The following is a 13067-nucleotide window of genomic DNA, read 5'->3' as shown; positions in this document are numbered from 1 at the left end:
CATTGCCTTATTACTCACAGAATTCACAGAAACTCAAAATTGAAAGGGACACTGAAAGCCATCTCATCCAATCCCTACCAGAATAAAACTCTCTGTCTTATATCCAAGAGGGCATCTTGCCTCTGCTTGAAAACATCTGGTGAGGGAAAAGTATACTACCTTCTGAGGCATCCCATTCTTCATCAGAAGAGTTCTAATTGTTAACGTTTTCCTTATATGAAGCCTAAATTTTCCCCTTAGCACTTTCATCCCAATTCTGCCCTCTAGAGCCAAGAATAACAAATCTAATGCCTAATTCCATTCGAGATTTCAAATGCTTCAAGACAGTTATTATATCCCCCCACCCACCCAAATCTCCTTTTTTCAAAGATACAGTATTGCAACCAATCTTCTCATGGCATGAACTCAAAAGTCCTTCACCATACTTGAGTGACTACCCTGCAGATACTTTCTGGCTTATCAATCATTCTTGCTAAACTGTGGTTTCAAAAAGAAATAAGAATGATAAATTTAAAAGCCTGCATGCCATATTCAGGGAATAATTCAAGAAAATTGCCCAGAAATTTTTTTAATTATTTTTCATTTCCTTTAATAATTTTTTTATTTTTTTATTTCCCTAATATTTTTTAAATAGAGATCAAATCACTAATTGATAGAACTGGTAAGTTACTAACAGAGGAAAATTCCAAGTTTAAAATTCCAAGGAATTAGTTATTGATAAGTTTTACATTTTCTGCACTAAATAATAAATTTTACAAGTGACCAGGAAAAGGTCTTAAATTGTGAAGGAAAGTCTATTGTAATAGATCAGCATTACTTCAAATCAACAATAAGAGATACAGAACAACTGAAAAAGTAAAGGATCTCAAGATCCACCCCCAAAGTTACATCTTTCAATGATGACCCTATTTATCAATGAAATGATATGTGAACCTTCAAAAACAAGAGTCATTTGAGTTTTTATCAAAAAATAAAAAAATGAGTATTTAATTTTCAAATACTATGAAGAAAAGAAACACCCTACAGGCAGCAAGTATGATTATCATGAAAAGACTAAGAAGAGAAAACAGTTATCTAATTTTCAAGGTCAAGACAAACCCACTATTTTTTTAATCTAATTGAGGGTTGAAATAAAATATAAAAAGAAATTATTAAGGAATAAAAGAATACAATGAGGCTAAAGATTTAAGGGAATTGAAAGGGTCAGGAGAAAAGAAGAAGAATAATTAATTTAATAATTTTTAAACAATAAACTATGCTCTCCTACAAGTAAATCAACCTTTTCATTGTGGGGTGGTAGGACAGCATAATTGTAAGCTACTCAAATGGGAAAAGGAAAGGCAAAAGATGGGGAGAGGGAGGAGTCTTAAGAATGAAATTTCTTCCATCAGATGTATGTGTAAAAATGAACAATAATTTTTCAGAATCTCAAAATATATGAGAGGTTGTTAGAGAGTTAGGTAAGAATAATGGAGGAGGGATCAGAGGCAGGAAATGAAGACTGATCATACCCTAGAAGAGGAAAGGAAATGGTGTCATTGAAATATGTTTCCATGGTGGGAGGATGTAGAAGAAAGACAAGTGCCTCATAATAGGCTGCATTGGGTTGAATGGACACATTGGGAGTCTTTACAGGACAACTCATTATGAACAAAGGTTGTGTTTCCCAATATGGCAACTCAGGAGAGAAAATATACATGTCTGTCCTCTAGGGATGACAGAGAGAACAAGGTGGGAGTGGAAGAAGATGAACCAGGGGAAGGATGAGTGCTCATAATAAAGGTAGGGGATAGGATCAGACCTCCTGACGCAGAGTACAGACTGACTTCTCCAATATGACATTACCTGTTTCTTGTGAAACCCAAAAAAAGACTCCACAAAAAATAATAAATAGTGAAAGAAAAAACAAAGGGAACAGAAAAAAAGATAATATCTCAAAATGCAGGAATTCAGGAAAGGGGTGGAGAAAGAAATTCAACTTTTGTTTTTTTAGAAGCCCTACCTTTTATGAGGGACATCTCAAGAATAAAAAAGAAACATATAAATATATGCTTGTTGATGAGAGAATAAAATTGAGAATAAGGATAGAAATAAGGAAGAGAACAGAGTAAATGAACATTTCTCAAGAAAGTATGATAAAAAAAATAGTATTATATATGTTAAGAGGTCAATGCAGAAGAATGAGGAGAATTTGGAATGACAATCTTATCTGAAGAGAAAGAAAAGAAATTAGAAAGGAGAGAGAGAAATTAGCAGTTTGAGTAAGTGCTGCTAATAGCTAGAAGATGGGGCTATCCAGATATTGAAGTTTTGGTCATCAGCACTTTAACTGCAAGATGGCATTTATTGAGAAGTACTGAATTAACTAACTCCAATGAGTTTAAGCACAATTCCAAGGATGGCTGATCCTAATTAAATTTTTTTTCTATGTGTTATAGAAATAATTGTCCTCCCTGTTCTGCTAATAGTATACCCTTACCTCTACCCCCACCAACATTCTGTTAATACCATTCTATATTATCTGGGAGCTTTAAATGACTTCAAAAGAAAAGAATGATTTTAAATATCTACTCTTCCACCCAGTAAAAGAGAGAACATGAAGCCCTGCATCTGAGATGGGAGTATTTTTTTCTCTGATAGGAAAGATAAGGCTTCCTTTGTAAAATGCCAGAAAGATGACAATGCCAATTCTGTAACTGGAATTATCATACTGAAAAGTTTAAAAGAAAAGTAGTTACTGATAGATACCACCAAAGATTTCAAATCATCAAAGTTGCACATGAATGAGTATAATTAAATATTCACAGGGTAAAGTTAATAACACATATACTTCAAGTTATCTCCCATAAAATCTTACATCTAAGATATAGCATTTAAACAATAAGACAAAAAGCCATTTCCCAATATATGAGGTCAAAGTAAATAACACAATTTTCAAAAGAAGAAATGTGAACTATAAATGTTATTAAAATGCTCCTATTTGGTAATAGTGATTACTCATTACTACTAGTAAGAGGAATGTAAGTGAAAACAATTCTCTGAATTTTCACCTTCACATGTTAAAGTGACAAAGATTTTAAAAGACAGAAATCATCAACATTATGGTGTTGCTGGAAAATAGGCATACTAATAAATATATTGTTAGTGGAGTTATAATTTGAAGGCATTTCAGTTCTATTTAAGAAAAGTTATTTTTCTGACCCTTTGATCCAATAATCTCAGAATTGGGCACATACCCCAAGCACCTCATAGACAGATCTATCATTTATGTACCAAAATATTAAGAGTATCATTCAGAAGGGTGCTAGTACATATTTAAGACATGGATTTCTGGGGGGAATATATACATATGACACTTTTTTTTGGAAGGCAATCAGAGTTAAGTGATTTGCTCAGGTTCACAGAGCGAGTAAGAGTGTCTGAGGTCAAATTTGAACTCAGATTCTCCTGACTCCAGGGCCAGTGTGCTTTATCTACTGCACCACCTAGCTGCCTTATGATATGCTATTAAATTTAATCTATATTATTGACATCTTCTCCATCGCTTCTTTAAGTCTAGACAACCAACAATAACTCAAGTCTTGATTTTTAGCCAATTTCTGAGTTATAAATGTTCACATTGAAAATTTAACAATTACCTCTCACCAGCTGGCTTCAGCAGCTCACTGGAAACAGTGGGAGCTCATCATTTGGGGAAAATGAAACAACGTATGGTATGTTCATATAATGGAATAATAAAATGCTGTAAGAAACTATGAATATGAGAGAATCAGAGAAATATGTGAAGTCTTATATGAATTACTACAGTCAATAAAATAGAAATGGAGGACAATAAACATAGTGAGTATGATGATATAAATCAAAACATGAATCAAATATTGCTAAACTGCAATTAAGCAGAACATCATAGAGAACAGTTGAGGAAACCTACTCTGTGTAGAGAGCTGTGTAGAAAGCAACAGTAGAAAAACAACTGCTGCATGAGTTGTTTTTCCCTACCCACTTTTCTCTGTTACAAGAGTGGGTTTTATGTGGGAGTGCATATTGAGAAGTGACTCTATAGAAAAAGCAATTTTTAAATACCATTGATAGTCTTTGAGAAAGCAATTTCAGCAGGGGGAGGAGGTCCGAATCCCTTGCGTGATAAGAAAATGGAGGCAACTAGTATAAAGAATAATTTCTAGGAATTTAGTAATAAAAGAAAAAAATGGTATAAGATGAATATTTAAAGTGATTTCAAGGTCAAGGACAGTGGGTGTTTGTCTTTTCTGGGGATGAGGAAGACCTGAGCATGTCTAGGCAGGCAGGAAGAAGCCAACAGGTAGGAAGATTAAAAAAAAGGGGGAGTGGGGAAGGAAGAGGGAGAGAGATGGGGAGAAGAGAGAGGGAAAATAGGGGGGAGAGGGAGAGGATTTAAAAAAGACAGAGGGGAGAGAGGAAGGGAGGGAAAGAGAGAGTGAGAACAGCAACAGTGACTTGGACAAAGAGGGAACTGCCAGAGGAAACATGAGAGAATACCATGAAAAGAGATTGCCTCAGCATAGAAATGGACCGCCTACCTCTTCTTCAGAAACTGGAATATAGAAATGAAAGGACAATTGAATATGTAAAGAGATTTGAGGCGGGGAGAAGGAGATATGAGGGTGAATTCATTCCCTAGCTTCAAGAAGTGTTAAATGATTTATTTATATTTTGTTGGTGATATTAATTTACTTGATCATAATAGCTATCCTTGGCTTCTCCCTTTGAAGAGAAGCCTTCCTTCCCACTGCATTGTAAGTAACTTATCGATACCTTTTCTTTATCTCTCATTTTATATAGCTGTAATTAAGTATTCATTACCATGGATATCACGGGAAAAGAGTTAATGGTCGAAGAGGAGAAAGCCAATCCCCTGACAGTGGAAAATTGTCATTATTCTAAGTCAAGGGCCATGAGGGTTATCAGTAATGTCTGCTGTTCCCAAAAGCAGAGATAAAACTTTCATATTTCTCTGATCTTTGCTTTCAGGAAATTGCTCATTGGACATCTTAAGTATCCTGAGGAAGCCTCTAGGGAATGGGTCATCAGCATATCTACAAGGTCAGTAACTGAGTTCCATTATCCAGTCCTTCAAATCCTCCTTAAAACCTTGAATCTGTTTGTTGTTGTTCAGTGGTTTCACTCCTGTCCAACTCTTTGTGAACCCATTTGGAATTTTCTTGGCAAAGACACTGGAGTGCTTTGCCATTTCCTTCTCCAGCTCCTTTTTCAGATGAGGAAATTGAGGCAAAAGGGAGTTAAGTGACTTGCCCAAGGTCACACAGCTAACAAATGTCTGAGGTCAAATTTGAACCCAGGTCTTCCTGACTCCAGGCCAGCATTCTATCCAGTAAGCCACCTAGCTGTTTGATGAACTTCTAAAGGTGATTTCCCCATTTAGTCAATGAGGAAGGAAGGAAGGAAGGAAGGAAGGAAGGAAGGAAGGAAGGAAGGAAGGAAGGAAGGAAGGAAGGAAGGAAGGAAGGAAGGAAGATGCATTTATTAAGAACTTATTATATGTCAAATCCATTCTAAGTCTGGGGACACAAAAGCAATATATTTCCTGATATCAAGATACTTTCATTCTATTAAGGGGAGGTAACATATACTATAAAAGGAATATAACTAGGGAGTTATGTTTTGGTATGCAGCATCACGGGGACAATAAATAGAGCCTAGGGCAGTAACTTGCACATCCTTTCCAGTAGCAATGGCAATATTAATTTGATTATGGTTCCAGAGCTGGAAAGTGGGGGTTGGGGTTGAGGAGAGTACCTATAGTTATGGTACAGCAGAAGATAAGAATATGGCCAATATATAAAGTGAAGTATGATTGGATCTGGCTAGATATGAGGGAGCAGGAGGACCGGGGAGGAGTTCCAGCTATGAGTCAAAGAATCATCAAATTTTACCAAGCTTATATGACTTTTGACCATTTCCCTCATGGCTACTAAAGTCAGACATTCAATAGAATGACTGGCTCTACACTTTTATTTGTACCAATGAGACATGTTAAATACACTGAAAACTGCTCTGCCTCTCTGATTGACATCTTAATTAACAAGCACAAAATCTTTTTGCATACTACTAGATACCTCTGTCAAGAGACAGGTGTTTGGGGAAAACACTAAAATGTGCTGCTGTTCCAAAGCCTGAGTGGAAGAGAAATCGAACATTAGCCATAAGTCTCTGTCATTAGCCACAGTCATCTTATTTTCCTTTTTTGAATTTGTTTTTTTCCAGTGAATTAAATCTCACCCTTAGCAAATAATTTGCTTCAGAGATCAGAGAGAAAATGGTTTTTACCTTGCATTACAAAACAGAAGCAGTATAACAGCAGCAGTTAAAACTAACTTTAGCATCTCCATTTCAAAAATTAATAATAACTAGCATTGATAGTGCCTACTATGTGTCAGGCACTATGTGAAGCGCTTTTTTTTTTTACAAATATCATTTCATTTGATCCTCACAACGACACTGGGAGGTAGGTGTTATTATCCTCCCATTTTACAATTGAAGAAACTGAGACAAAGAGGTTAAGTGACTTGCTCAAGGTCATAGAGCTAGAAGTCTCTCAGAAGAGATTTGAACTCAGATTTTCCTGCTTATAGGTCCAGTACTCTATTCACTGTACCATATCAATGTCACTTTATTGGTGAAGGCTAGTTTTTACAGGGTCAATCTCAGCAACGCAGAGTTGTAGAATCTCAGAGTTGAAAGAGACTGTAAAGATCATCTAGTCTAGGCTGTGCTTGAAATCTCTCCATGGCAATTAATAATAATATTAAAATAGTTAACTTTGTTATTATGAAATTGAATCATTTATTCATGAACTAGGACAGGTAACTAGGACAAAAATAGAAGTAGTCAATTGAGGGAAAAAAATCTTTGTATCAAATATTTCTGATAAAGATCAGATATCCTAGATATTGTTGTAATTGTTGTTTCATCATTTCAGTCATGTCCAACTCTTGGTGACCCCATTTGGGGTTTTCTTGGCAAAGATACTAGAGTAAGTTATCATTTCCTTTTCCAGCTTATTTTACAGATGAGGAAACTGAAGCAATCAGGGTTAAGTGACTTACTGTATTAGCAAGCACCCTAGCACACCCAGGATGGCCTGCTAGCAAAGATTCTTTGATCTGCTTTATAAAGGCAAGACAACTTCAAAGGGGTTAACAATTCTTCTTTAATTAAACATATATGTCATTCACGAGTTCAAGGGAAAGGTCAACACCCTGAAAATACAGAGAAAATACAAGCAGAGAAATTAGCACAAAGATCAACAGACAGGTTTCCAGCTGACTGACAAAGTAACACAACCAACCACCTACATATACCACCAGATGAGGGAGTACCAAGAACATGTGAGAGTGGGGGAAGGGGAGGTTCTTAACAAAGGGCTATTCAGAGTTCCATCCAGGGAATCAAAAGGTCCTTCTCATAAGCAAAACCCCCAAAATCTCTCAGTATGTATAGTTTTCAACTAATAGGCTCAGAGCCAGAAGGCATCACAACAAATGTAACTCAGCACAGCTGTGAGCTACTGGAGTTCAAAGGAGATTGAGCCTTCAGATGTTCATGATTTAGCCTGAGCCTGGGAAGCTGAACTCCAAAAAGAAAAACTAAATTCCACTTTGCTTGTACTTGTACTTGCCCAAGGTCATATAGCTAATAAGTGTCTGAGGCCAGATTTGAACTAGAGTCAGGTCTTCCTGACTCTGGGCCTGGTGCCCTATCCTGAGCCACCTAGCTAAGAAAATGTATCACCAGAAGTCAATACAAGCTCTCGAAAGAATAGCAAACTGTTAACAACCATATGAAAGAATGTCTCAAAACATTAATAATATCAAATCAAAACAACTCTTAGTTTTGCTTTATATCCAACAAATTAAGATGACTAAAACTAAGAAGAGTCAATGTTAGAGGGGTTATGGATAGACAGACACATTAACACATTCTTAGTAATGCTTCCAATGAATCTAAGCTTTCTGGAAAGTAATTTGCATAAATCACTAAACATGTAGTTGCCCTTTAACTGAGAGACTCCACTTCTAGGAATATGTCAATGATAAAAAGAAATATATATATATGTATATACATATGTACATATGTGTTTATATATAGGTATACACACACACTATATATATGTATATATACACACATGTTGAGAAAGAGAGAGAGAGCTGAAGAGAACTAGAAATCAACAGATACTAATTGATGGGAGAATGGTTAAACAAATCATGATAGGTTGATGTAATGGAATATCATCAGTGTTTTATAGGAAATGGTAAATACAGAAAAGCATGGGAAGGCATGGAATGGTGCATAGTTTGGTAAATAGAATTAAGAAAACATGTATACAATGATTACAGCAATATAAATGGAAATAACAATAAAACATAGAAACTGAATGTTATGAAATTACGATAACCAAGCTTGGCCCCAAAGGAGAAGGAACCTCTCCCACTTCTTTACTGAGGTGGAAGGTCATTGAAAATTGTATACAATGCCAGACATTTTTATTGTTCTATTTTGCTAAAAACTATGTTTTGTTTTGTTTTTCTCTCCTTTATCCTTTATGATAAGAAATAGATTTCTGAGAGTAGAAGGTAGAGATACATTGGGAATAGCAGGTGATGTAAAAAGTAAAAACACCAATACAATTTTATTTAAAGAAAAACAGAAATTCCCTCTACAACATCCATGAAAAGTGTATATCCAACTTGAATACCTCTAGTAAAGGGAAACTTATCTTCTGAAGCCACCCCATTCTACCTTTCCATAGATTTAATTAATAGAAGGGGTTTGCTTATTTTATGTTTTCCCCTATGTTAAGTCTGTGGCACAATGGAAAGTATGCTGTATTTGAAGTCCAAAGACTTGTTGAAATCTCAGCTCTGCTACTTACTACCGATGAAACTTTGAACAAGTTACTACTTTAGATCTCAGTTTCCTCATTTAAAAAATGAAGGCATTGGACTTGAGGGCCTCTAAGCTACCTTTTGGTTCCAAATCTATGATCCAATGAAGTTATGATCCATTAGATGAAACTGTCACTCATTGCTACAAGTTCTTGCTTTGGGGGCATACAGAGTAAACTGTGCATATGACAGTCCTTGGGAGGACAAGTAGGATGATGAAGATCCTCATTTATGAAACATGAGTATCAGTCAAAGGAACTGAGGATGTTCAGTTTGGAGAAGAGAAGACTTGGGGAAAGGGGGAAGAAGGTATGTGAGCTGCTTACAAGTATTTGAGGGACTATCATGTGCAGTTGATATCAGACTTGCTTTGTTGGACCCTAAAAGTTGAAGTAAGGAGCAATGAGTGCAAGATGCAGGTAGGCAAATATAGGCTTGATAATGGGGGGAAGATGCTAACAATTAAAGCTATCCAAATGTGGAATGGGCTGTTTCAGGAGGAAGTGGATTCTCCCCCATAGGGAAGGAAGGTGGGGCTTCAAGCAAAGGCTGGATTACCACTTGATGGGTGTGTTGTAGGGTGGTGGTGGTTATGTATTGGTAGGAACATTTGGCCACTGAGATACTTTCCAACTCTGAGATTTCATGGTTCAGTGAGTCTTTGAAATACCTTATTAATAATTATCATGATAATAATAGTAATAATATTAACTACTAGTGTTTATATGGTGATATAAGACTTATAAAGTGTGTTAATATATTATCTCTTTTAATCTTCACTTCAACCCTTGGAGGTAGGTGCTATTATTATACCCATTTTACAGATAAAGAAACTGAGACAGAGGTTAAATGACCTGTCCAGGGTCCCATAGCAAGTGCCTAAGATAGGATTTAAACTCAGGTGTTTTTGATTCTAATACCAATCTTCTATCCACTGTGCCAGTTAGCTGTATCTGACAGACATCCTGCACCTACTATGTTCTCAAAGACCCCCAATAACTTGATATGTTAATTAGAACACATCAAATCTTCTAGACCATTTCCCAAAAGCACACAACAATCCTGTTCTTTTATGTTTCTCTTTCTAGTTTCAAAGTCAATAAACAGTTCCAAACTGACCTGGGACAATGGCATCCTCAATGGCATTGGATATTATGATGGTAATCTGATCATCCAGTCTCCAGGCTGGTACATCATCTATTGCCAGTTGCAATTTGCTGTGCCGAAGTGTCCAGACAACGCTATTGACCTGAATTTGGAACTTCTCATCAATAATCAAACAAAGAAGCAAACTTTGGTTACTGTGTGTGAATCAAAAACAGGAACAAAGGACATCTACAGGAATCTATCCCAGTTCTTTCTGGAGAACCTAAATGTCAAAGATACTGTGTCCATCAAGGTCAAAGAATTCCAGTATGTGGATGCAAATACCTTTCCTCGTGACAGCGTGTTGGCAGCCTTCAAGTATAGCCATTCTAACTGAGTAACCTCATTTGGTCCTTGGAGACAAACCCTCCACCAATGCCACACATCATTTATAACTTTTCAATGACTAAAGAAGAAAAAAAGAAGCTTTTTCACTGGAGACCTTTATCATTAGATTAAAACCCCAAACAGAGTGAAACATATGCCTCCCCCACTTTCCTTCGTAACTCCTTCTGAAACAAAAAGATGACTCTCGGTGGAACTGTCTTTCAGAAGGGAGACAAAAGAAATTTCAGTCACACAGCAGCACACTCCCCATGCATCCACACTTAAAGTACTAATTCAGTGAAAGACTGATCAAGCAAGAAAGACTGGGGCTACCTCTACCTACAGTCTGATTTGGTGATGATGGCCAGAATATTGAAGTAAATGGCTAGACTGGGCAGGGAATCACAAGGTCTGAAACACAATAGGGAGAATTCCTTTCAGCAGGCTACTCCAATGCTAAAATAGGAGTATGGGGGAAATGTATTTAAAAACAAGAGATGATTCAAAACAAGACTAATTAGATAGGATGATTAGCAAACTATTAACTAAGGCCTATATTTATTCCAACTAAGAGCAACCCGTATCAAGCACATGTAAGTATAAGCCTCCTGCTGCCTCAAAACGTGCAACGCCATGCGTTCAGTGAACATTAAGTGATGACAGTGACTATATTGCATGGCAGTCAGAGGGGCAGCAAACGGCTGCTGTTACAGATGCCTGGAGTCTTTCTCTTTTGAATGGAAGAGAAATAGCTGTATATGGCTTGGACCCTCACCTCCCTTAGTATCTATGCTGATCCCAATTCCTGCAAATGTTTTCCAGGAAAATAATTAGATGAAGGGCTAGGTAACTATGGTGGAAAAGGCAGAGGGGGAACCTTCCTTCTTGACAAGACTAATGGTCCATCATTGTGATCCTCAAGATGATAGAAGAAAAACCTAAATGACTACAATAAATTTCACTGGCTGGGTTAGGGTGAAAGGTTGTGATAAGCAAATGCCTCAGTGTAACAACTCTATTTGTAGCCACCCAAACATCTGGAAAAAAGTATATGTTTGGATAGATAACTTAAGGGGAAGTGGCTTCATGCAGTAGGTGTATTCCTGCCTTGTTGTACACGATTAAAGTTTGGTAAATCAAAATCTCTCTTTCATTGATTTCCATCAGAACTTCAGAGACTCTTGCAACTTTCCTTGGGCTTTTAGTTTCAATGTACAGCAGCTGCTCACTGTTATCTTTTGATCTCTCTCTGCCTCTGTCTCTGTCTCTCTGTCTCTGTCTCTCTCTCTGTCTCTGTCTCTGTCTCTGTCTCTCTCTCTCTCTCTCTCTCTCTCTCTCTCTCTCTCTCTCTCTCTCTCTCTCTCTCTCTCTCTCTCTCCCTCCAATCCAGCTTCTCTGTTAAGCAGTGATCTGTAAATATTTAACTGCAGTCAGGAAAATCATTATTTCATAATCACTATCCTCACTCATCTCATTTTATTATTATTAAACACTTTCACATTCATTTCACTTGATCCTTAAAACAGAAGTGAAAGCCAAGGTCCAGAGAAATAAAATTAATTTAACCAGAGTCACATGGCTGCTAAGTATTAAATTCAGGAAGAAAACTTGGATCACTTGATTCAAACTCCAGGTAATTTCAGGAATGTTGTGACAAAGTTAATTAATCTTTAATAATAGAATTGGTGAATGCCTGTCTGAATAATAAATGTAAAGTATTTATTTGAGGTTTCAAAAAATCAACCTCCAAAGTACAATATGAAGAGGCATGATGGTTTTAGCGTTCTGCTGTATGTTCAGTTTGAGTCAATGGGCAAACCACTCCTATCTCTTTGCCAAGAAAATCTCAAATGGGTTTATGAAGAGTCGGACATGACTGAAACGACTGAAAAACACAAATGTTTCAGGCACTTTGCTATGTGCTATGAATGCAAATACAACTAGAAAGACAGTCCCTGACCCCAAGGAGCTTACTTTCTAATGGAAGAAAACAACATATTAAAGGAGACTGAAAAGGAGATTGGGAGGAGGAAGGTATTCCAGAGTTCAGCCTGGAGATGCTGCTGCCAGAAACCAAAGTGGCCCAGTTACATATCTTTCTTCCCTATGAATAACTTATTAGCAGTCCAACTTCAGCTCAGAAAATTCCAGTGAATCCACTGGGTTTGATATGGGCAGCTACGAATGTAAAAAAAAAAAAAATCAAAGAACTAATGTGAAGGTCATAAAGTCTATCAATCTGGATCTCAGATTTTCCATGTTATGATTTTCCCCCTCCAATTCTGTGCATTTCCCTCTTCTATCCCCATACATACTCCCTTCAGGTACTTCAGATCCATGTAGGAGATAAGTGACAGACAACAACTGAGTCTTCTCTAGTGCCCCATACCTCCCCTAGATAGAGTAACATTTCAACAAGGATCAAAGCTCTCAGCCAAGGTTATAAAACTCTGGCAGTATTAAACTCAATAGGACATTTGGTGGGAGAAAGTGGATACTCCCTGAAATTTCAATGAATATTGTCATCCTGCAAGACCTACTATATCATAAGTACATTGAGGGCATTATTTGTGTCTTATTTGCTTTTGTACCTCCTTCCATACTTAACATAGTGCTTTGTACATAGGCATTTTATAAATGTTTGTTGAA

The 13067-nt window shown here is 36.8% G+C and overlaps 1 protein-coding gene across 1 annotated transcript in view; it reads left to right on the top strand.

Annotated features, from left to right (window-relative positions):
• Positions 1-10550, top strand: part of TNFSF8 (TNF superfamily member 8) — a 36554-nt gene extending 26004 nt beyond the window's left edge. Inside the window, exons 3-4 of the mRNA XM_072631736.1 lie at positions 5011-5082; positions 10034-10550. Coding sequence (XP_072487837.1) covers positions 5011-5082; positions 10034-10428 — 467 coding nt within the window. The 3' untranslated portion in view covers positions 10429-10550. The remainder of the gene's footprint in view (positions 1-5010; positions 5083-10033) is intronic.
• Positions 10551-13067: the final 2517 nt, after the last annotated feature.

Source organism: Notamacropus eugenii, chromosome 1 (genome assembly GCF_028372415.1).
Source record: "Notamacropus eugenii isolate mMacEug1 chromosome 1, mMacEug1.pri_v2, whole genome shotgun sequence".
NCBI classification, from domain to species: Eukaryota; Metazoa; Chordata; class Mammalia; order Diprotodontia; family Macropodidae; genus Notamacropus; species Notamacropus eugenii.
This window is presented reverse-complemented; position numbering and strand designations above follow the sequence as displayed.